Here is a 26,039-nt window from a genome sequence, read left to right on the forward strand (position 1 = left end):
GCCGTGAAAACGGCACCTGTCGGACCACTCTACTAATAAGGACCCTTTGCACACCTTTGTGGAATATTCAAAGCGTGGCAACGTTGTTTGTCAGGACAGGAGATAAGACTTTAATGTCCATGCATTATTCATTCCTCCTTTGCATAGACGAGAAGGGGGCTGAGAATCAATTTGCTTCAGCTAGCAGTGAGGCAACTGTCTGGCAGAAGTGATGTCTTTTAATTAGATGATGTTACAGATATGAATGATGTCTGCCACGCTACTGATAGTCGGCCCCTTGTCATCGTTGAATCATTTGGTGAGCGATGGCTTAGTGCATCGTGGGTAAACAGATAAGATGTCATCTATCATAAAATGTCAGTCATTTTTTTGGGGTGGGAGAGCGTCACGATTCATCGGGGCATTGTTTGTCAGCAATGAACGTCAATTAAATGCAGTACACAGAAAGTATATGAGGAAGCCTACAGTAGAATAGGTGCAGCAGTGACCTTGAACATACTTTATATTAAATACTTTTTAGTCTTTCTTTTTTGTACATTAGATTGCGGCTTGACGTATTGCATTGCATGTAATGTTTGACTGAAGAAAACACACTACTACTTTATTATTTCCAAAGGCTTTTCAATAATTAATTTGTAAATTTGTAATTTAGTACACTGAAAAGCAGTTTCCCTATGTTAAGTGTATATATATATATATATATATATATATATATATATATATATATATATATATATATATATATGTACAAGCAGCAGTATGATCTTTAGCATATCTAGTTCAGTAGTTATACTGTGCCTCAGTTGTGTTTGTTAAGCTGCAATATCATTTCTGCATTTCAATAAGTCGAAGTTACTCTGTACTGTATGTGACAGGAATAGTCATGATGTGTTTGCTTTTTATTTGTTGTAATCTGCATAAATTCTGCATCCGATATTTTCCTCAATGTCAAAGCACAGCGGAATATTTATTTGATATCATAAGTTTAAACCCCTAACTCTATTACAATGTTATTCCATCCAAGCCACATCCTGACTAATGCCTACAACAAAGGAGACAACGTTTAACAAACTTTTTTAAGTCTGAAACCTGGGAAGAAAGGAACCATACTCTACATGGGAGGGATGCAACCGAAGTGAAGCAGTGGTTCCCAGAGCACGGAGGAATAAGTGATGCAGGTGCACTCCAAACACCTATTTCTCATGTCTTTACATGTGCCTCCTTTCCCTCTTTATCATGGACCTGTGCACTCAGCCAAAAGATGATAGGCAAAAACATTTTTGTGCATTCAGTGCTGCGAGGAATGTCTGCCATCTTCAGCCGCCCAGTCAACATTTGTGATTGCTGAGAAATATACTGAGAAAAAGGTCACGCTCGCTATTTACCAGAAGCAATATCTCAACCTGACTGTGAGAAAAGGAACCTGGACCGTTGTATTCGGACAGATGTTTAGGTGACCAATAAACACATGTTATTCCATGCAGCATATCCAGGCACTGTAAGAAAGGAATAGTCTGGAGGTTAGCTGAGTTTGGGTAGCATTCAGGCAGAGGGTTATACAAGCTTCCCCATCGTGCCAACGTCCTTTCTCAGCCCTTTGAAGTTGGTTGGACGATCACATGTGCATCCTGCAGATTAAATGTTATTAGTTTGGGTGCACCTACTAAATGTATTTCCTAAGCCTCTAGACAGACTGCTTCACAGACAACAATGAGAATGAATGTGCAAGTGTTTGGAAAGAATCCTCTGTCTTAATGCTCCCGCAGGCTAGTTTGTGGGCTTGAATCCAAACCCTAACAAACAAAAAAATGTTCCTTCTGTGAACAGCAGAACTTGCAGTGTGCCTCGCCTTTTTAACACACACACACACACACACACACACACGTGTAAATTGCTCATCCCATGGAGAAGCTACATCTAAACACTGCAGTCATCACATTTTCTGTCTGTCTTGACGTAGCACACTTTCATGACTCCAGCACTTGCCCTCATTCGAGCTCGTCTGTCAACTCCATAAAGTTTATTTATTCAGTTCGCTATTCAACTGATTCACGGTAATGACCTTAACTGTCCTATCAAGTAGAGTGGTAATGCTATTTGTGCTGCACTGAGGAACATATATCACCCTTGCTTGTTGTGTCTTGGGTGCTAAGATATTGATCTGAACCATGACACCTCTTGACAGAACACACTGCTTGGAGCTACAGCTCTTTGATTTCTGCTGAGGCTAGAAGCCTTGGAGTACCCGTTAAATTCCTTGAGGGACTGGTGGGAAACTGTGAGGAAGACTGTAATGTGATCTATAATGTTGATGTGCCGAGTCGAAGGTGGGGACTGACGGTGTTTTTTTATGGACAATCCCAGTATTTTTCCTGTTTGTCTGGATCCTGGATGATCTTTCATGTCCATCCGTCTCTACTTAACATATCTCCTCTGGGTTTAACAGAACGCAGACGTCACGGTTCAGTTCCTACCCGGGTTTAGGGGTCGTGGTTTGGTACGGCTGAGGAAGAAATGAAAAGTGATATGTTTCTTTTCATTTATTTTCAACAGACTGTAGTGCAAACATATCACTTTGCTGTGGATTGAGGCAGCCACACATGCAACCGGTATACTATTGATACCCTTACATGTATTTTATACTAGCGTTGATATTGAGCATACCTGAGCATACCTCCAAAATATTAACTCAATGATTTTTTCAAATTGTGTTCTGACACTATCTGCTTGTGAAAACAAAGGCAACGATAGAAAAAGTTAGATTTTGGCAACGTAACTTTCGAGTCCTAAAAGCACCATTTACAGCAAATTTAGGGTTTCGGTTATCAATAATAATTGTAAATAGCCAATACCAGGCAGCAGGCAAGAATATGCACAATTCAACCAAACTGCTGAAACTCTGAGAGCCGGTCAAACTAAAACTGCTATGAGACAAAAACTCTATGTGCGATTTAAATGTTTGTTTAATTCTCCTTTTTAGCACTTTGGAATAAGCAAGCTATCAATAAATGCATGGACTATGGAGGTGTTATTAACAAGCCCACGGGGCAGCGCTACGTTTTTCTGCACTGTAGACTGACTGTTGCTGCAGGGACTCATTATCGCTTCTTGAGGGACACGATACAGGAACATTTAGGCTGGGGCCGGGCAGGTAGCATGCACATTTCTGTAGATTTCTCTGCAACACAATACATACACATCTTTTACATAATGTCGACACTATATCTTCTTTGCATTCTGTTGATTATGTTGGTTTTTTTACGGTTTAAAGTAAAATTCGGGCCAATTCTTACATATTGCATCTTTTAAACAAGTATGGTCACAGTGAAGGAAAGACTGCTGGGGAATGGTTATACCTTGATATGCCACTATGGGTTTAATTTGGGGAAACATATCAGTTGTTCAACAGTTGTGATTTTTCTTCCCTTTTTGTTTCATTCTATTCTGTTTATTCATATTCCTTCACATTGTCTTTTGGTTTAATGCAAGACGGCTCTAATCCTGTGTGTTTTCAAGTCCGGGGTAATCCCTATATTTGCAGAAAGTTTGCCAAGTTCGGAAATGAGTTGACTTACGCTTCCTACTTCTGTGAAGATTATAATTAGACAACCAAACCAACAGCCGGGCCTCCTTTAAGGGCGGGCTCCTTCCAATAAGGCAAATTCTGCTGTTATTCAGCACACATGGCACGGGGACAATTAATGGATACTCAGGCTTTTACTTGTCAAAACCCCTGCTGAGCATTCCCTTCACAGGCTGCGAGAAGTGGAGTTTCATAATTCATGGTTCATTTTCCAGCATGAGACTTTCCTATCTCTTGGATGTATTAGGACGAATTAAAAGAAGTTGGATTACATTTTTAATGTGTGATCCTCAACTGAAGGACAAGGGACAATTTTCCCAACAATTCTGGAGGGTGGTTGTTCTTGTGACACTAAAGGGATTGTGTGTTTTTAACAATTATATGTTTACCCGACACACATGCAGACCGAGCTGTTCAAGTGTTTGTTTGGAATGGATTATATCATTACTATTGTTCAGAGTAGTTGAGTTGAGTAGCTTCTAATTTGTTTGGATAAAATGGATCAATTCACAATTCGGCACAGCGCAGTTAACATAAGAAAACATTGGTTAAAATAATGGATTCTAACATCTGATGCTTCAGTGAAAATAAATGACAGCACAAAGCACTGGGCAAACTCGACCGTTAGCGTTGGCAGACGAAAATGTCGGAGAATTTGAAGGTACTAACAGTGGGGCTGGAAGGAGTTGGATCGCGCCGTTAGACTCCTACAAGCCCGGACAGTTACAGCGATGTGTTTATTATTGAAATCCGCCGCTGTGAAAGATACTTACAGGAGATTTTGTTAAACCTCACGGGCGCCGCGGAAAGTTGACGAAGCTCACAGGGAGTCGTTGAAATTTACGTAACTACATAAACTTAACGGTTACTTTTATTATTTTGTACGGAGCCGATGTCTTCTCAAAAGGGTTGCAGCGTTGTAGAAACTTGAAATGAAGTTAAACAACCATGTGGTTGTGGAGATAATTAAAGAAACATTAAAAGAAAAAAAAAGAAAAATTCCGTGTTCGATAATTGCCGCAAGGGGCACGTTGAGGGAATAGTGACATAAAATTCCAATTTTATGTCACTATGCCCTCACTAAGCCCTAACTGTCACTAAGTTTTAAGAGTGCAGTTCCTCTTTAGACACCATTGTGTACTTAATCTAAACAATAGACAAAATAACATACATTTTTTTTACAATCAACACTTGAAATGATGCGGGCAATTGCAAATGGCACAGTAGTACAAAATGTAAACCATACTTTTGGTGTTTCATTTTTACCTTTAACAGCAGGAACTAAGAAAGGTTTTGACAGAAGAATAAATCGGGATAAAGGACAATCCTCGTCCTTATCCAAGATCAATCCATTACTCTGCACTTCTGCAATTATTTTAAAGCTCCAAGTCCATTTTAGTTTTGCTGGCAGGCTTTATGAGGTGTAGGAATGGGGAGTGTAATTTGATGGCAATTATGTAATTTCCATATTTTACTTTCAGATGATGCAATAATTCAACCATTTGGCTGCTGAAATAGGATGTGGCTGGTTTCTATATATATATATATATATATATATATATATATATATATATATATATATATATATATATATACACACACACATACATATGAAGCGAGAATACCTCCACTAGTGCCAACAGTGTTTTTGGCAAGGGAAAATTGGCATGGTGGTTTTTAAAGAGGTCTCTTGACCTCTGACCTCTCACCTCGAGGTATGTGAGTGGAAATGAGTTCAATGGCTACGCACACATCTCCCCTTAAGATATCTGTCCACTTTATTCTAATCCCATGCAGTTTGGGGCTATAACCATGCAGTTGTTTGCGAACATGATAAATGTGTTATTTTTCGCCTATTCTATAAATGGTGCATTTGAATATTTTTGCATACCGGGTCCCTAAACAGTCTTGGAATTGTATAAATTTAGTATGACTGGGAGGCTGAGACTGTTGTGGATCCAATTAGCCCAATTGTAGTGATTGACAATATAGTGGGGCAATAAATTTAACATTTGACATCACTCAATTAAGACCTGTTGTGACCTCTATGAGGATGTATATTGACAAAAAGACGTTTCTTCCATAACAGAAGTCGTCATCATCCAAACATTGAAATAATGAAATGAAAATATTGAAATAATTTATTTGACTTGTAACAAATTGTAAATTTACCAACACATTTGTGGAGCGATTGGTATCAATTGGGGATTGCCATCATGTACATCCATCATAATGTTCTACCAACTTTTACAATTTGACACTTTGATTCATGCTTTAATTCATTCATATTTCGGATTTATAAATAAAACAACTGGACACACACAGTGATGAGCTGCATGTCAAATTAATCTTCAGGTGTCCAGCTTTCAGATGACATGCGGCATCTACTGTTGACCTGCTTGAGCTCTTACTGCACATTTATTGTGTCAAAATATTTCCAAGCATCACTCTGAAGCTGGTCGCATTAGATTGAGTGATATTTGACTGAAAATGTTAAACGTTATCTGTGGCTCTGCAGATCTTTATGTGTTATATTTGGATCTCGGCATAAATTCATAGATAGCAGCTACATCACTGCATTCTGTCCACAAAGTTTCATCTTCTAATATGATATCAAACATGGTCAAATGATGCGTTTCCATTGATAATGATAACAGCAGAGCCCTAGCTTCAGTGTGAACTAAATGGTCCAAATGGAGATACAAAGCCAAGGTGAATGTATACTTCTCATGGAGTTTATTTGAGAACTATTTCCATGCCATCTGTTCTAATTTGGTGAATGTGATATCTTAGAAACGCCTGAGGGAATGTCTTCAAATTTGGCAGAAACGTCTGCTCTGTCTCAAAGATGTATTGGTGAGAATGTGGTTGTGTGGTTTTGGCCATAACTCAAGGATTCAGTTAAGGACTCAATTTCTCACAAATCTCAGATAAAAATGATGAAGCAATGACATGTTGGACCGACATTGACGTTTGCCTCATATAAGAGCCAGTGATTCTGGTTGTTGAATAAATTCTACACAGTTTCTCAGGACAGCGACATCATTCCAGGTCTTTATCCACCCAACGGATGAACACTTCAGCAGTGCTCATGCGCTACCGACGAGTCTGCTTTTAATTTCAGAGGAAAGAACTCTGAATAAATTGTGGTGCCCTCTGACTGGGAGACTGGGAGAGGTTCAATTTGCTTTTCTGGCTGTCAGGATTGTTTAGAGGTTCAGTGCAAAACGGATGGGCCGCGTCCATGCTCTTTTCTCAACGCTTAACATCTCACGCCCATCCCAGTCGAAGGTGTTGGCATCCACCGGTTGCAGCCGCGCAGCTATCAGCTGTGATGCTGATGTAAAAACGAGTGGAAAGGCACAGACAGAAGGGAGGCGGCGCGCTGCGATGTAATGGCTGAACATAACTGATGCATATGCTAAGTATACTGTCGACAAACACGCAAACAGGTTTCTGATGTTGCGCGGAGTGGCAAAAGAACAGGTGTCACTTAACATTAAAACCTAAATAAAAGGAAATCATAAAAAATGCAATGATATACTTTATGGCCATGCATGTATGTGTGGTGAAATATGAAGGAACAATGACATCGCAACCTCTTTTATGCGAAAGGTTAAGTGGTATATGATTTACTTATTGCAGAAAGATAGAGGGCTTTTTCATTAGTTGTTTTCCATAAGGTAGCTGTGATAAAATTAATCCAATTAGAGCTCCTCTTAGGCTCTGTTGCATACTAATGCCGGCCGTCCCTCAGGATCTCTCCCAGCAGCTGCTTTGGAAACAGACTTGAGGCTGATCATCCAGAGGTAATGCACTCGCTAAGGCCATTTGTAAATGTTTAACAGCCATCTTGATGTGTGTAATGTTTGTAGGAGGAGAGAGGAAGGCATTTATAATTATCCTCTCGCCCTTTACCTGTAATACTTGAATGTAAAGGTGTTGCAACAACAACACCGCTAACACAGAATAATCTCCACATGCAGAAGGATGAGACTGCCATGCGGACAGATACTGAAACTAGTGGTCACTGGTAGCTGTGCCAAGGGTATTTCTCTTGAACTGGGACTGTTCAGAGCATTATAAAATAATCTCATTTGAGTGGAAAAGCTCAGAATCCACATCAAAGGTATAGTTCCTCCATCAACATGATGCCGGGGTTTTCCATGTAAACAAACAAGAATGCTTATCCATTGATTCGGAGGATGACTGCTAGAAGATGTGGACTGAAGTTTGTAACTTCAAAGAAGCAAAGAAGATCTTAATTACAAGTCTGAGGTGTTCAGATAACGAGCATCTCATGTTTACATCTGTTATATATCTTCCGGTCTTGTTTTCTCATTGTGCACAAGTAATGAAGCACATTATGCACAAGAACAGTGTTGGGTTGAAGGAGATTGAAGAGCCCACATGGTGCTAAAAAGGCACCGCACAGAAAAACTAAACTATAACCATAAAACACAGACAAATTAAATGACAGCAGAAGATAGAGTTTAGAAACACATTCATGCAGTTTCTCTCTACTCTCTATTATGCATCTTAACAATATATTGCCATATCTGAAGTTCACTATTATTATTATTATTGTCGCGAGTTCAGTGCGGCACCCGAACAGGAAGCGGCTGCTTTTAAATTGAATTTCCCAGACCTGTCGTAACAACATAATAGTTAATGAAAGTCCAAGGTGGGCCCACATTATGCATTCACAGCGGTCTGCAGACAACAAAGATGGTGGATAATGTGCTCATCCAACACCATCTTGGTGAAGACGCAGGACAAGAGCAGCCTGATGTGGTCCACACTTTGTTTATCGCACGCCACCAAAAGTTAAATAGTTAACGTCTTGATCTTTATGGCTTCATCAGACAAACATCTGTGTGGAAGAAAAGCAGACGAGACGGACCACAACTCCACATTGAAGGAGGAGATTCGACAGAAATATCTTCAAACATATATATATTATTGAACAAAACACATTGTTTTGGGTGTGTTTTTTACAGCGTGTGATCGGGTCTGTTTTTTCTTGTGAGCTAGCTTACCATCTTCAGCGTGTGGACCGCCTCGCTTTCCTTTGTTAGGTTAACCATGCTTCCATTTGCGATTCCCTCCCTGCATTTCCTAACTCAACATCACAGTCAGCTTGTATTTTTTGCTCTTTTCTAAACTGAGCTGAGAATAAATACAACTTGCCGTGGTGCAAAGGTGTTGACGCTACCTGCCAACATGCATTGAGTCTTCAGAGGAGATCACCTGATTAGTGTTGCTATTGTTGCCTCATGCTTCTGCAGGGATCCAGTTTGTTTAGTAGTGCGACAAGTGGCAGCATTTCAACATTAAAAAGCAGAAATAAGTAGCTTCCTTGGTTTGACAAAAGGGGGAGTTTGAGCGTTTCAAGATTCAAACTGTCTTCTCTTTGTCAAACATTCAAGTCCACCGAGTCCCTCATCGTCGGTATCAAAAACAAACACTCCATTCTTCTTGTTTTGGGAGAGAGTTTGCACAAATCAACCATCCAAAGATCTGAGGATGTGTGTGTGTGTGTGTGTGTGTGTGTGTGTGTGTGTGTGTGTGTGTGTGTGTGTGTGTGTGTGTGTGTATTCTGTATTTGGGGCGTTTTATTTTTCTTTCCCCTTTTGAGTCTTTGCGCATTGACTATGAATACTCAGCATCAGGGAACTTACTTTTATCTTCGCTTCAAAATGTCAAACTCAAAAGCAATTGGGGGTACACAACCTTTCAGCCTCGGTAATATGGAGAGAAAGAGAGAGAGAGAGAGAGAGAGAGAGACAGAGAGAGAGAGAGAGGAAGAGAGAGAGAGGACTTGGTGAAGATAGAGAGCGGGCATGTGTTGGAGAAAGAGAGCGACAGAGCGTGATAGAGGACGGAGCGAGGGGGTTGGCTAAGAAACCTTCGTGCAATTTGTCTTCATGCGGGCCCGGCCCCCTTCGCAGCATCCTGCAGGCCCGGGCTATTTACCTTGACAAGCTTGTTGCCTCCAGTGCAATAGGTGATTTACCTCTCGCTGCGGCACTGACCAACATCCCCTACTGGGAGCAGAGCAGAGTAAATCAAAAGTCTGGACTTCGCCGTTAATCACTAATTACAGGTTGGATGGTGAAGGTTGATCCCTCCTCGGGGGCTGAGTCCCTCAGGCCTCAAATCAGACTCCAAAAAAAAAAAAAAAAGAGAGAAGCCAAGGCCACTCCCTCCTGTGATAAATCTTTCACAGAGGAGGCGCAGGACTCAGAGTGTTTGAGACGGCTCCAGCAGCCCAGACTCCCATCTCTCCTAGGAGTTTCTCATTCAGGTCGGATTCCAGCCCTCGCTTCCTTCTCCCCTCCCGACTTTCCTCCATCCACCGGCGAAAGCTATGATGGAGCCCGCCTGGCGTTCTGTCTGCCGACTTTCTTCTTTAAATTCTCCGTATATAGCCTCACACATCTCGATGCCTCTCGGGGATCAGCGGCAAATGGAGTTTGTTGCTTGCAGGGTACGGCACAGGCATTAAGATACAAGGGTGCTGTAATTGAATGGTTAGGGAGAACATTATTGAAGGAGATTTTTTGTCAGCATATCCACCCACCATCTCCTTAATATTACGCAGAGTGCCAAGTGGCTGAATGGGGTTGATCGGCTGGCGGTAGCGCTATCATTGTGAGGGGAGGAGGAGGACCTTGGATTAGCCATGTGTGACTGATGGAAGATCCATTTTTCTTAATTCTCTACTTTCGGCATTGCAGCGGATTTAATGTGTTTTACTTTCCCTGCTGTGTTCCTGTTGTCCTATTTATGGATTTCTTTGGGGTCATCGTCAGTTTTTTGTTGTTGCCCTCTTAGATTTTTGGTTGCTTGACATCTTTAAATTGTTTAAATCTCAAATGGTTGTTTTGAATTCAAGTTTTTTTTTCGTATTTTTTCGACGCATACACTGAGCCCAGTGTTTTCTTACAGCATTCAACCTCAAAAGATGAGCAGTTTTGCAGAAGCTCTGCAAAATCAGGAGGTTTTTGTTGGCATGACGACTTGTAGCAGATGTAATAATCAATAATTGATTTATATCAAAATGCGCATGGTATTTAATAACACAGTTCTGAAAAATAGACCCATAAATGTGTGTAAAAAGGTCAATTTGAGTGACAGTTGATCAATTTTAAGGTCAAATATTCTTCATCATCATTAATATTATTATGACATTTCAGTTATTCTTCATCTTTCAATCGTCGTCTGCCACACAGCTCCTTCATATCTTTTTTCATTTCTTTCCAGTCATTTATTTTCTCTCTGTCCACGCTGGCTCTCGTATCACCCCTGACTTCCACTGTCAAGTCTTTATTACAGACAAACAGCTTTTAACCGATCAGACGATCATCACTCAGATCATCACTGCCACATTAAGACGTGAGATGTTTCAGCGATTTTATGAAAGTTGGTTATTTCTTGTCATGTTCCATTTGAACCCTTCATTTCTCAGACAAATACAAGTGACTTACAAGTGGTTATGTTCATGACGAGAGAAATTTCCTTCTGTGTCGGCCATCACAAGACATTTTTATCATCTATTCAAAGAGACTGACTGATAAGTAAATGAAGAGTTTCATGTTTGCATTTTGGAAAAGAAAGACTGATTGGCTCATTCATTAATATTTGTACCTGCATTCTACATTTTTATCTTCAAAAATCTACAATTAAAAAACTAAGTAAATAATCTAGAAACCGTCTTGCCGTAAAACCAGGGACGTACTTCCCGCTGCAAAAGATCAGAAACATCATTCCCAACTGCTTGCTATTGCAAGATGGCAGTGGGCACCGCACCGAGAACATCTGTAATGTATTATGCAGTCTGATGCAACTGCACCGCAATATACACCGACTTCGTGGAGCTCATGATGTTACATTTTTGTCAACTACGTCACACAGGTGTTGGCTCAACAGTGTGTTAGGATTTGAGGTCAACATTTGCGCCCGTTGCATTGAATTACATTATATTGTCCCGGGTTTTAGTCCCCGAAGCAGGAAGGAAAAAGTTAAGCAGGAAGAGATTTTTATTACTTTTGAAGCTGTTTCTTGGTTTTCTGGGTGAATACAATAAGAGTAACATATCATAATAAAAAAATATCAGTCTGGGTAAAAGTGTTTTTCTTTCTTTTTTTGTATCCCTATGAACCCCTAAACTTGTAATATATCTCAGGAAGAACAAAATGATCACATTATACAGGAATCTACTAATAGAAAGTGAAGAGAAAAATTGTTTGAAAATGCAATTTTTTTCTCTCAGTTTTATTTAAAGAGATCCTGGTCGTTATTATGCTTTGTTTTACCACAACTATGACACTGTCACATCACACATGACCCCAACTCTCAACACTTTGAGTTATACTCCGCTAGGAAGAAAAGCCTATTATTACTCCTCTAATTTTGATGAAATCCTGGCCGAACTTCATCCGGGTTGCATCGGGCCAAATGAGAGATTAGAAGTCTTCGCTTGGAGCTTTCCCACTGAAGACATGTCTGACTGGTCTCACGGCTCCGGGCTGATGGGCCTGGATCTAACGGACTAGCCGAGTTCACGGTTCAAAGACACAACAAGTGGACGAAAACCCTCAACTGACCGAGAAGGTTAAAAAGCGCTCAGAGGCCGGCGGTACGGGTCCACCGCAGTCGTGCCGTAATTGAAGGTGCTCTCATCCCGACTCTCTGGGCTGTGGCAAGTGAACACTGTCCGCTGGACCTGCTCTTTCATTAGGTTTTGTATTTCATGCCCTTAGGAGCAGAACAAATTGAGTCTCTGTTTCCTTTTGCTCTGTTGCTCATTACCCAAGAGAAAGATTAAAAAGCATTCTCTCACTGGCAGCGTTACATAATACCACCACAGAATGGATGAGAGCACATTGTACCCAAAATACTGGACACACAAAAGGCCTTAACTGGGCATGCTGACCTCTCACCAACCCACCCTGGCTTTTATTATAGGCAGCATTATCTCTGTTATGAGAAGAGTTGAACCGCAGATCCCACAACCACTCCTCTATGTTGGCAGCAACATGTTTAAAACATTTTAGGTATCGCAGGAATACTTGATTGAGCAAAGCCGAGGTCTAAGCCTGTGTTTCCATGGGGAGCCTCACTGGCAGCACATTTTCTTTTTTTTCGTGATACTTTCTTTTGAAAGGATGCGCTCTTGGGCTTTTAGCACAATGTAGAGAGCCTCGCTTATTTTAAACCAACTTCTCGTTCCGTCAGCGCGCTTCAGGTGAGGTTTCATCAGACTAGCAGCTGCTGTGCCTCCCAAAGGTGGCTGTTCTGTAACCGTTAGCTAAAAAAAGAGCTGCGTAGCGGCGCACCCAGAGTCTTGAGAGATGCAGATAGAGAAAGTACAACTTCTATTATGGTATCAGGACATAAATTATGCAAAGTATTTGCAGAACATTTAACTTAATTCCTTGCCATTACTCTGCAAATTGCAATAATTGTGCTGCCTCGGTGCGTCTTTAACTAAAAAAACCACATCTGCCTCCAGCTAATTGAGACACTCGTGTTCTGTATTCTTGTTTTCAGGCTTCATTAAGAGGAATATGTGGGCAGAACATGAATTGGCAATGTGAATTATCTCAGTGGGTTTTTTTCACTGAATTATGAGCTGGTACAATATAGAGAGGTTCACCAAGTATAGGCAGTTTTCTTCCATTTTTCAAGAAATTAAAAGTTTGACAAAGAACTGGAACTGTGGGCTCTTTTATTGGGAGCAGTTTAGTTTACTTTCTCAAAATTTAGATTGAGTCAATACACTTAAAGGTGCAACAAATAGCATTTCACCTCTATAAGATAAGATAGATGTATAGATGTATCCTTTATTCATGAGCAAGGGGAAATTAGTTAAATAAGATAAGATATTTCTTTATTAGTCCCGCAGTAGGGAAATTGCAGGATTAGAGCAGCAGACAGGTAAAGTGCATACAAGAGACACATCGTACAATAAAAAGATTCCACAAGAGCAATATTATATATACAGACAAAATACAATGTGTTGTATTGCACCAGTTGAAGTGATTAAAGTGTTTTTTTTGTAATAGCCGGGTCCATACAATCTAAATACATCGTCATTGGTTATACAAATCCTCGTGTGGCATCGGTTTATAGTTCATGTCAGTCACTTTTGTGCTTTCTGTGCCACTAGCGGCCGGTGGACAGAACGAGGCGAGGGTGTGAGTCGTTTTATCTTTTCTGCCATCCACTTTGGACCCGATCCAATAAACTACCTACTTCTCCATCTCCCCAAGTTGGACTGAGCACATCCTGGACGTGACAGTGACATCATAGACGTCCACAATACATGGACGTCTATGATGTCACCACTGTAACCTCCTCACGTCGCGTTGATAACGTTCTTGGATGTTTGCGCTGACATTCGGGCCGTATCGTGAACGTTGCACCTTGGAGACCATCTGTCTGACGCCGTGTTATTTGTCTTCCTCTCGCCAACAGATGTGTACCTGCTCACGCTGCCAGATGACCAGAAAGTGAGCGTCACCACAGTTACCGCCGGCCAGAGCGCCGTGTTGACGTGCGCCATCGCCGGGGAGAGGAGGCCGCCTATTTTGTGGAAGAGAAACCACCAATATCTCAACTCCTTGAACCTGGAGGACATCAACGTAAGGCATCGCTCTCTCTGCTCTTTTGGTCTATGGAGAAATGGGTGCATCAGTAGGATAGGTAGATAGGTGATGGAACCAAGGACACATTAATAGGTGGATAAATACATTACGGTATTTATATATATAACACACGTGGTGCACTGGTGTACTTCTGGTGTTTTCACATTGTGAAGCGTCATCGTTTCTTAACTACTAATATGGAGCAAGAGCTGCACATTTCTGATTCTTTCCCGTCAAATTTCCACTTTCGATTTCTTTTGGCAGTCGCTCAGATTGTCAGCACGTTTTATTTGACTGTTGGCGCCGGCTTTGTATTCGTAGGTCTGACATTAATCCAGGGTGTCAGTTTGTGCTCATGGTGTCTGTGTTCAGAGACTGCTGGGAGGGACAGGGATTCCTGACAAAGGAATGGGGATCAAGAGGGAAACCAAAGGGGTTCAGCCCTAGAGGAAGAACCTACTTTTACTCCTCGGTGAAAGTCTGTATGTGCGCATGTACGTATGTGTGTGTGTGTGTGTGCGTATATGTGTCTGTGTGTGTTAATCGGCGTGCGCGGCCCCAGCCAGCCCCCTGTGTCACTTCCATCCACATCAAAGGGAGCGCTGGTACTTATGTGGCGAGGAGCAGAGAAGCCAGACCTCTTCCGCCCGACCCTTTTCCCCTCCGTGTGTCAGGGCTGACCAAGATGAGTGTCATGCTGCTGTGCATAATTGAGTCAACAGTGTCGCAGTAGATAAAGGGAGACCTAGCGAAGCCACTAATGTATCATTAAATGTTGATGACCCTTAAAATGAGTAAGAGGCGGCCAGCTGTCGCCAGTCATCCTTGGCACCATCAACTGGCTCTAAACTGGCGCGCTGGTTCTGGTTCTTGGTGATGTGTGAGCACCGGCGACGCCATTTTTAGGCGGCGTTCCCACCGCTTGCCTTTTAAAGTCATTTTCTATAATATATCAAGACCGCTTTAAAGCAATTTATGAACAGAAATGATCTATGCAAGTGCAGGCTGTAACAAAAAGAGAGAAATGTCAAGGCAGATTATTTCCTGAAAACGCTTCTGAATATCTTTTGGAAGATTTATAGGAGGGGAAAGAAACAGAGAGGTGCGAGGTCTTGTAAGGTGATCGACGCAGGCTTTGATCTATCTTGCAAATTTTTTTTTATCGAGAGCTGTTGCGGTTCTTTTTCTTATTTGCAGATTGAAAAGAGTTTCTGTCTCATCTCCTGATTTTGCCTGAAGACACATAGCAGAGTTCAGTGTCCCGACCAGAGGTGGTCTTTATCTGCGCTTCACACGCAGTCATCAGCTCCCCGCTGACTAACATCAGATCTTGCACAGCTGTATTTTCAATTCAAATGTCAGCTCAGCTTCGGCTGCCAAACGTCGTTCAGTACATCTATTGGGGCCCCACACACACACACACACACACACACACACACACACACAAAACTGCTTTGTGTGCAGTTTGTCAATAGCTAGAATAATGAAAGCATAGACATGACATGACCCATTACCTTTTACATTTGTAGAACATTGCTGTAATTTTACAGCGAAACTTTTTTCTTGCTTTTTTTTAAAATCTACTGTGGAATCCCGAATGCTTCCTCTTTATTCCTCCTGTACTGACAGAGTGGAAAGAAGAACAGCTGTGGATGTTATCAATCAAAACTTGGCCTTTTGTGTTTCGCAAGCAAGCATCAGACTGCTGGAGACATCAAAATATGATTTCCATCCACAAAACCTTGACTTTTTCTGTAGCTTGAGTTATTTATCAGAGATCTAACCGAGAAGAAAAAAGGATGCAACCGACACTGAACCACATTGGTCTCACCAGGTTCTTTACACTGTATTTAATAGTTGCATAGAAATACACTTCCTCTGTCTGTATGGTGCCTGCAGCATGCCGAGTTGATGCCGGTTCAGCTTCATAAAGTGAGTCTGCGGGGACTGATCCGTCTCTTCAGATTGAGAGCGCTCACTGTACTTTGACCCTGAGGTCGGCCATTGTCAGATTACATTTTTTTTTTTTTTTTGTTGGTGTCCAACAAAGCCTAAGTTTACAACCTCTGCTTGTGCACAGCTTTCCTCCAGAACATCAATCTCCGGCAGCGCGTGAATCAACGTGAGTCTCTTGTGGCTCATCAGAAAACTGTGTGCGAACCACGAAGCGCCGAGTGAAAGCACCAACCGAACATTAGCTGCACGCCATCGCCGGCTTAGTCCAGATTTATTTTTGTCTTGCAGACTTCCAGTCAATCATTGTTGGCCCTTACCAGAGAGGAGAATGGATTTCATCGGCACCTGTTATCCACAGGCTAATTCTAAATTGCCTCGCAGACAATTTCTGTATAATTGCCGGCTGTTAATATTTGTGAGCGTCGTCTGCCAGACATAATTACAGTCATATTCCTGTGAGTACACATGCAGTTTATGACGTCTAATCCGGCAGACCTTCCCAGTTTAGAATTTGGGATATTTGAGGAATTTTGTCGACTGAGTGAATCGCACATTAATCCCAGTGGTGTGCTTGTATCCCGGAGTTCAATAGAGCTTCTCTAAATTTTGACAAAGCAGCTTACTGTAATTCCATGAAGTTGACAGTTGCTGGCTATTGCATCATCATCCAAGGCTGTCAGTATTTCAATCCTCCCTGAGTGGCCGAGCCAAAGACATAGTCTTGTGTGTGTGTGTGTGTGTGTGTGTGTGTGTGTGTGTGTGTGTGTACCTTCATGTTTGTGTTTTGGGATAGTGGAACGACTTCAGAAGAACATTTGATATTTTGTGAGTCTCGAGGAAGATTGTTTGTTTAAAGCAGCTACTCTGAGCAGGATATCCTGGGTGATTCATTCGTGACCAAACATGGAATTATTAAAAAAAATAGGAAACATGTTTTGAAGGCTGCAGCTACAACAGAAATAGACATAACGCAGGAAGCTGTACAATGAGAGCGACATTTGTATCTTTCTCCATCTTTAGCTTGTCCTTGAGAATATGTGTGTTGCTTTGCTGCCTTATTCGTGTGGGTTTAATAGCAGCTCTGCATTGTTGAGATGTATCAGATGTAATCATTTACAATATCTGCATTTTAGTTGTGTGTAGTCGAATGTGCAGAGAATGAAAAAAATGAGTTGCACAACATTTTATGGAATTTCCCACATGCGTATGACTAAACACAGCGTCCTCTATTATTATACATCTAACTACTATCAAGATGTGTTGTTTTCTGCTTGAATTGTCTGTAACACACTCATCTATATTACTGGTATTTTACCAACACATTAAATCAACACTGATGTCTGCAACGTCATGCGAACAGCAGCGGCTCTGTCTCTCGTTTTTTAAATGTATTTATTATGCTTTTTTTCAACATAAATTCTTAATGTTTGACTTCTGTTTTACTCCCCAACAGATCCCGTCCCAGGTAGGGTGTTTTCTTGTTTAGTTTGTCTCAACAGACTGACATTGCTTCACTCCACAAAGCTACTGAGGCGCCTCCAGCAGATGCATGATGCTGTTGTCATACACACCAAATAAGTTGAACATTATGTTGTTTTTTTCTTCCAGCAGCTGCACCATTCACATCCACAACAAACAATATTGTGAAATCAAAGGATAAAGGATGAGGCTGGCAATATATATTATTTTATTTTGTTGTTATTGTCAACAAATCCTGTGAAAAAGCCAAAGCCGACCACGGGCGTGTGTCCATCTCTTAATGCTTTGACTCCTCCAGTCGGTCTGTGGCTCTCGGCCTCAACCACTTTCATGCACTTTGAAGATTAAAACCTTCAAATGAGGGTGACAACAAATTATAATGAATGAAATAAAAAGTCCCGATAATCTCCCAAAAAGCTGGGCAAAACAAACTGTGGCTTATTTATGTAAACAAAATAGCATCGAAAAAATGAATTTACCGGCAACATCTCTCTGCAGAAATGTCTTCATTACTCTGAGCGATCGGAAGTGAGGTTTCTTTGGCTGAATCTTTTTTTTTTATGTCGTATCTCAACGCTGCGAACACCAAAAATATGATTGCGTTCAACTCTATTATATTGGCGACGGGAGGCTGAAATGTTAGCGTTCTAAATATCGAAAACATCGGCACAATCTGTGTGGTTAACCACCAGACAAGTGAGAAAATAGGATTTTTTATTGTTTTTGTAATTTGAGCGAGCTTCCACTTGAATGTCAAACCACCGCGCCATGTTGTTTTTTTTTGCAGTGTTTTCTCAACATACTTTCAATCTGGGTGAATATGTTTCTCTCCCTCACACCTCCGGGTATTTTCACTCAACTAATTGTGTCTCGTAACGTGTCTTGAGGCCGGCGGCGCCGCGTCACCGGCGGAGGTTCGCAATCCGACGATGTGGCTCTTTATTGTCCTTTCAGAGGGCGACCTGCCGCTGACAGCTTTATTAATTACACTTTCTTGAGGGCCGTGGCCTATTTGTAAATCCACCTCTACCTGCCCTTGTCACCCTTCTCTCTGAGTCGTCGAACACCGGGCCCGCTTTGTCTGCAGAGAGCCGAGCGCCGCTCATAGCCGAGGTGAGGGTGGCGAGATGAGGTGGAGGAATCATGTCGACAGCCTCCGCCGTGGCTCGTTCCACCGCTCTGGGTTTCATTCCCCCCCCCCACCCCCCTCTCCTCCGCCTTCCACCCATTCATTTTTCATTTAAGAAGGTGACACAATATGCTCTCAGCCCAAGGGGCCAAAACGCACCATCGATTTCCCCTCATGTGAAGCTCTGATGCTTCACTCAGCAGGAGCCGTTACCGGGGCCCCGTGAGTTAGATCGGAGCTCACCGGGACCAACCGATGAGCTCGCCGGGCGGCGGTAAACGCCGTGGCCGACTCTCCTCGCTCGTCTGCAGACATTTAAAGGAGAAGCTAAGACGCAAACAGTCGGCAACGATGTGATCAAGATGTTGAAAGCTAATTATTTTGAGAAAAAAAGGGCATTTGTTCTTTTTATGAACTCTTCGGGAAGAAGAGCGTTAATTGGGGTTTTGTCTTTTCATGAAATGAATGCGGTGTTGGGTTATGAGCCAGGAGGAGCAGAGGGGCAGATTCATATACATTCTGTAGAGCAAAGTTCACACCACTAAAAGATATCTGCATGTTTTTTTAATGCACGGCAGCAATCAGGGACGAACACGTTCCGGCACTTGGCCTTCATCACGTTAGTGGGCACTGAAGAAGACCCTAATGACGGCAGTTGGAGCACGTTCATTTGTGAAAAGCCGCCGTGCACGAGAAGGAGGTGAACCACTTCTATTGTGAGCACATAACTGAGACCTGAAGGTGGATAGTTACTTGATTTACTTCATGTGCTATCTTTGAGAGCTCATTAAAAAAGAATCTGACACATCTTCTCAGCGATATATCACTTTGCAAAGCAGCAGATGTATTTGTGTGAAAGCAATTCAGACTTGACATTACCAACAGTCAAAAATTAAGTGAAAGAAAACAAAATAGCAGGTACAGATGCATGAGAAGTGACGGTTAACCAAATCAATGCTGCCTTAGTTTATGCGTAAGAATGCTTGTATGGATTTTTAAATTACATGTTGCTTTAAATATCAAATTATTCATCATGGCCAATGCTATATTTTACAGTAATTGTAAAAAGGTGCATGCATAAGACCCCGTCTCTGGAACCAGTTAATAAATAAATTTATTCTTAAGTTTGTGAGTGGGAGTAATATATATATATATATATATATATATATATATATATATATTAAAAGAACAGAAAAGGTTGACTCTTTTGTAAAGGGCAGAATCAACAGCCTCTGTTTCCATGCGGTGCATTCACTTTAATGCCACTGTAACTCTCTACATATAATCCAAAAACTCATTATGATGACTTTCCATTGGCAAGATGGCTTTTTACTGCAGCGTGATCTTAAAACTGTGGCACATATTTATTCTTTGCCAAACGGATTCATCACACCGGCGCACCGTCAATGGGCTCATTAGCTTTGGGGGCTTCTCTCTGTGCTACAGCTGAATGACTAATTATTCTGTTTGCTCTCTTTTCTGGTCCAGCACCATTTTCTTTGTGTTCGCTTGCTTAATTTTTGTGCCTCACTAAGAATTTTTGTTTGGGCTTTTTATTTGTATATGTTTTCATCATGTTGGTTGTGTTACTGGCATACATTTTGGCATAAGCTGTGAAGGGAAGTTCAACCTCGGCTCCTATAACAAGTCTTTGTAATAAACGATGAAGCCATGATGTGCACAATTAAACCACAATGTACAACAAACCCGTGAAATACCCGCAAAAAAAAATACTTGCAAATATTTTACCCGTAATTATCCCTAATTGTACAGCTCAGTATAATTAAAACCGGTGAGCTATAGTTTGAAAAGTAACATTTTTGTTGGAGCTTTTATAATTTTTTTCATCTGAAACAGCTTCATAAAAAAGTAAAAGTGCATAAAATTCATTATTGTTGCTAATTGTTCAAATCTCCCCCGTGAATCCAACCCCCAAACAAAACTAAAAGGTTTGATTTAAAAAAAATCTTTTGATGTGGAATGAAGTATAAAAAGATTTAAGGGAAGAAATAAAAACACATATTTTGCGTTTTTGCCGACGCAGACATTGTTGTCCTCGAAGGATTAAACAGCAACTTTTGTAAAGTGATGCACAATACTTATTAATCACCACAGCATGAATAAATCATATTTCATCAGTTCCTTCATGAGTGCACGCATGAACCTGAAGTGCAACACGTGTTGTGTATTTGTGGGTCATGCATGTTGTCCTTTTTCAGGGAGAGTGATATTTGAAATGAGCACTAGCAGTCTTTATGCCTGATCGTATGTCGGCAGCACTACATTGCCCTGTTTTTGTTTTGAAAGCAGCTAACGCTGTGTAATTTATATGCTAATCAATTATAGCCTCAGTCCTTTTTCATCAGATCACTTTCCTCTGATTGGAAAACTGACACGTACGAGGAAACAATTTTTCTTAACTGTGACCTTGACTTTCTCCTCATTCGTTTTCCGTGGCACCAAATGAACTTTTGACTTACACTGATGGACATTTCTTTACAATGTGTCTTTTTGAAAGATCGTCAAATGTTTCATTGCCTGTGATTTGGAGCATGTTTATCTTGTCTTCTGCACACTGCAGGCTTGTTGCATTCATGTTCAAACCGTTCATTTCCAGCTTCAAAAGGCTTTCTGCTGCAAAGAGACCGCCAGTTCTTTGCATGAATCATGAAGACTTGTTTCTTTTTTCCTCTCCTTTGTCTCTCACTTGCAGGACTTTGGGGATGACGGCTCACTGTACATCACCAAGGTGACCACGACCCACATGGGCAACTACAGCTGTCACGCTGACGGCTACGAGAAACTTTTCCAGACCCACACTCTTCAAGTGAACGGTAAGAAATAACGCAACGATTGCGTGCTCCTAATTATCAACGGCTTCCGCTGTTAAAGACCAACTGAAATGTGACGTGTCTGCTCTGTAAACCACAAAAAAAAAGAAAGAAAAAAATCCGAAACCACAAATGTTATGTTGGGTTTGGCCCCCTTGTTTTGCATTAACTTCATGTGATATCGCTCTGCTATGTAAATGGAGACCGTATTTAGATACAGCCAACTAACTCCGGCATGAAGCACAAACATCATTGGCAGAGCGGACGGTTGCTCTGAGCCGGACAGCAGCCTGCTACCAAACGCTTTGAACAACCGTATTGGCTTCCCTGCTCAAGTCTCCGTCTTATCTGATTTACACAACACGTGTATCATTCCCGGCGGTGTAACACTCCGACTACCGGCGGCTGTTGACCAAACAAGACACCGACAAGCCCCTTCAGCCGAAAAGGGAGAATTTCTGATATTTCCCTACAGACCATCAGCCACTATAAGGCTCGCAGCGAGGAGTGTTAGATTCTAGATCAACTTAAAGACGGCTAGTTCTCCTTTGGTACAATTCACTGACTTGTCCTTGGTCACAGGGATTTGTTCAAACAGCTCTTATCTATGTGACTGGGGCATCTGCTTCTTTAGATTTTCTCTTGATTAGGTGGGAGCACTTGATTCTTCGTCTGGTGGCTCAAGCTTTGAACCCGGTCCTGCTTCCAAAATGAATCAACGCTGGTGATTCTTTTGCATTTCAAACATATTTCATGTAATACCGGCGGCTGCATTGTCGTAGCAGGAAACATCTCCTGGCACGACGGGTGCAGAACATTAAAGTCAGTGGGAAAAACACATGGCGCGGTTATTATTCCTGGGGACTCAAAGGTCCTTTCCTAAAGGGTCCCGCCACAGCAGTACTTCAAAGCAGAGCCTCTGTGAAAAGACACCAGGAAGCTCAGGGAGCAGTCGTGCCATGTGCTGCTTCCGTCTCTTTTTAGCCACTCCTACAAATGCGTAATACCCCACAAAACAATTGTCACATCCTGCTGCATGTGTACTTATTTTTCAGGGTAGTCAAGTATTGTGTATCTGGTGTCCTGGCACAGGTAATACTGCTGGAATAAGTTGAGCCTTATGGCTGCAGCAGCTTCTAACAGGCAACAACTTACCTGACTTCCAAATGAAAGACGTGGGCCTAACCCAACCTGAAATCCAGGTGAGTCGGGCGAGCTTTCCGCCATCGCTGCACTCCTTCCCCAGGACATGTCACCTTTGTCAGCTTTCAGAATACTTCACACTGAGGGTTATCAGTCACTGTCCATCACTGTTTCAAGGGAAAACAACAGGAAAAAAAAAAGCAGTGTGTGCAGCAGCGCGCCGCTCTCCTCCGCTCTCGCTCTCTCCTCACTCATGTTAGGTAAGACCTGCCATCTTCAGACTGACAGCCAATCTGGAATAACAAATAACAATCTCTGACAGTGACGCTGGCAGCAGCGTCTGTCGATACCTATTCCGTCTCGTTCGCTTTCATTTCAGCCCAAACGAGTGTTGAATTAAAACAAACAAATTGTTCAACTTTTACCTGTGAATTCCAGTCATAAAAGGTGTTATCTGGACGCGTCTTGTTTTTGGAAGCAGACAAGCCATTACACGAGCTCCGTGTCACACGTCGCTTGTAGTCTAGTCGCGCTTCTCAATATGTATTTATCACACCAGGTTGGACCCATAACATCACATCTGTTAGACTAAAGGCCCGCACTTCATCTTTGTCTCGATGCCTGCAATCCGAGGAGAGTTTTGTATTCCACGTACCGCGAATACATTTGAGATAGTCGTCAGTAAGGTGAACCCGCCATGTGAGGGCTTAAACGGAGTACGTACGGAGAGGGCGAAGGCGCATCGGGGATTGAGTTTGCGTGAATGAGCCTGTTTTCTGCTGCTAATGAATTCAATGTGAATAAACCACGTTGGATGCCGATAGCTCTGTCTTCATTACATTTGACAGGCAGTTCATTATCATTCTTCCAAAAGATTACCCCAAGGTTAATTGCAATGATCTACAGGTCTTATTCAACCAAGTATTGTGTTTACGGAAACAGGGCGGATCTCATGAGACCTGTGACTTTTGGTCGTAATTGATACTTCTGAAAACTTCCAGATGACCTTTTCTACTGCAGACTATGAATTTCCCATTCATAGTCTGGGAGAAGTCTCTGAGGACCCGCTTATCAGCCTGCCACGACTGCTGACAATTTCTAAAACTCAATTAGGGAAACAGCTGAACGAGTAATTCTGAGAAACTGGATTCGGAGTGCTGTCCATCACTCGAAGGCCACAGGAGAATGACAAGAGATACAATATTTGGGGTTTTATTCAGAAGAGCAGATGAAATTTAGACTGGAGGGTTTTTCACAGTAACTTTAGATTTCCCTGAGAGGTTTCTCTACGGCAAGGTTGTACAGTTTGTGCAGCATCATTCAGCAGTTTTGGGCTTTCGCACACACAAACACACACACACACACACACACACACACACACGCACAGACTCATCAAAATGTTCTTAGTGGACTCCACACAAGCACATTGTGCATCATCTGCTTTGTATTGTCTGCACCATTATCTTCAAGATGTACATTTTGCTAGGATTATTTATTATCTGCAGAATGCCATGTGTGCTCTTGTTTTGTTTGTTTAATCTATAGCCCCGTTCTTCGTTGCCGTGACCCCGCTTCACCCGCAGGAATCAATAAAGTTGCATCTAATTTGTAATGTGGCTGTAAAGTTGGTTCACTCTCCCAGCCACTTTAGCAGAAACAAATTGTTTTTTGGGGGTAAATTAATGAAAGCCTTGGTCGAATCATCAAATACACCAACCACTTCTGCTGCTGGAAATAAAGCCAAATTTATTTGTCTACTTTGGAAAGCTGCATTCATTTCAAAAACGTCATTTGAAATTGAAGTCTTTCTGATGGGTAAAATGCAACAATATGGGTCCTAATGTTGTGTTTACTTCTGCCTGGCAGCATCATCTTTCAAGAGGTAGCTCTAGCTTTTTGCAGCCATTAATGATGCATAACACATATATTACTGATGCGGAATACATGTGCAGTAATTTGTCATTGTCATTCATTATTGCACTCGCACTGTTTTTGAGAATGATCTAGCTGAGAATTACCACCTTATCCTGGCGGGGTGGAGGGAGGAGAGGGGAGGGGGGTTGTGTGCCTCTGTTACCAGACAGTCACGTTGTTGGAGTTTCCATTAAGACCTGTGCGGCCTTGCTGGGTGGTAATGTGAGAAAGCCTAGCATGTAAGCCTGCACAGTTAGCTTCATGTGGCAGGATGTGCTGCGCTGATCCCTCGCTACACAACTGCCACTCGAAACCTGAAATGTCATCATTTCTGTGGGAAGAGGCCAAAGCCAGTAGATCCGCAGTGGTTGAGCTCCCTCACCTTGACGCAGGGCAGAGAACCAGAGTCCTCCAGCGATGCTGGACGTTCACATTTTGCAGGGTCGCTGAACTGTTGTCGGGATATTTGCGTGTTAACGGCATCCTGGAAACTTCATGTTTTTGTAAGGGAAGTGAACGATAGAGGAAAAAATATATATATATATATATATATATATATATATATATATATATATATATATATATATATATATATGAAAAGGACAGACCGTCGTGTTAGTTTTTCATGTTAGTTTTTCGTCACTTTCACACATTTTATAATCTGACCCGCAGCCATGGTATGTTAGACATGGAGAAGTGGAAAGATGAATTAAAGCTCTTCTCCACTTTACATCCTTTTCCCAAAGAAAAGATATTTTTGTATTTGTTTTTCTTAAATTTTGCAACATGTAGCAAAAATGGTTCGACATGCCAATTGGAATCCAATTAGGTTTTTATAGAATTCTTTTATATATATATATATATATATATATATATATATATATATATATATATATATATATATATATATAAACCATTGCTCATTAATCTTTTAAAAAACTGCTTTCCTGCAGACTAAATTGCCTTATTTTTAGTCATATTATTTAGAACCCTTGCAGTAGTTAATGAATAAAATAAAAGGCGGCAATAAAAAAAGAAAATGAGTGCACTCTAAAGATGACACGTCCTTCGTGGTAGAACTAAAAAGCATGCAAACATAGTGGGACTCCTTGGAGATCCATTATGCTTCTTAATTTTTCGGCCCAGATCTTTTTTAGAACAGCTCCAGCAGTTTTGACTTCAGAGTTTTACCCTTGAAAAGTACTTTTCCACCCGCTATGCAATGCACATGTAATGCGCTGAGTTCCAGGTTCTGGATGAAACTGTTGGATTACTCCCACGTGTCTCTGAGGGGGCACGACGCTCAGGTGCAACAGTCATCACAGCTGGGAGAGGACGCTTTCATCACGGTG

At 41.6% G+C, this 26,039-nt stretch overlaps 1 protein-coding gene across 1 annotated transcript in view; it reads left to right on the plus strand.

Moving 5' to 3' along the window:
* fstl5 (follistatin-like 5) overlaps positions 1-26,039 on the plus strand; it is a 154,843-nt gene that overhangs the window by 88,752 nt on the left and 40,052 nt on the right. The window contains exons 7-8 of the mRNA XM_068595337.1: positions 14,066-14,232; positions 21,513-21,633. Coding sequence (XP_068451438.1) covers positions 14,066-14,232; positions 21,513-21,633 — 288 coding nt within the window. The remainder of the gene's footprint in view (positions 1-14,065; positions 14,233-21,512; positions 21,634-26,039) is intronic.

This window comes from Clinocottus analis, unplaced genomic scaffold, assembly GCF_023055335.1.
Source record: "Clinocottus analis isolate CAN_PGR_092001 unplaced genomic scaffold, fCliAna1.0.p SCAF_10, whole genome shotgun sequence".
In the NCBI taxonomy this organism is placed as follows: Eukaryota; Metazoa; Chordata; class Actinopteri; order Perciformes; family Cottidae; genus Clinocottus; species Clinocottus analis.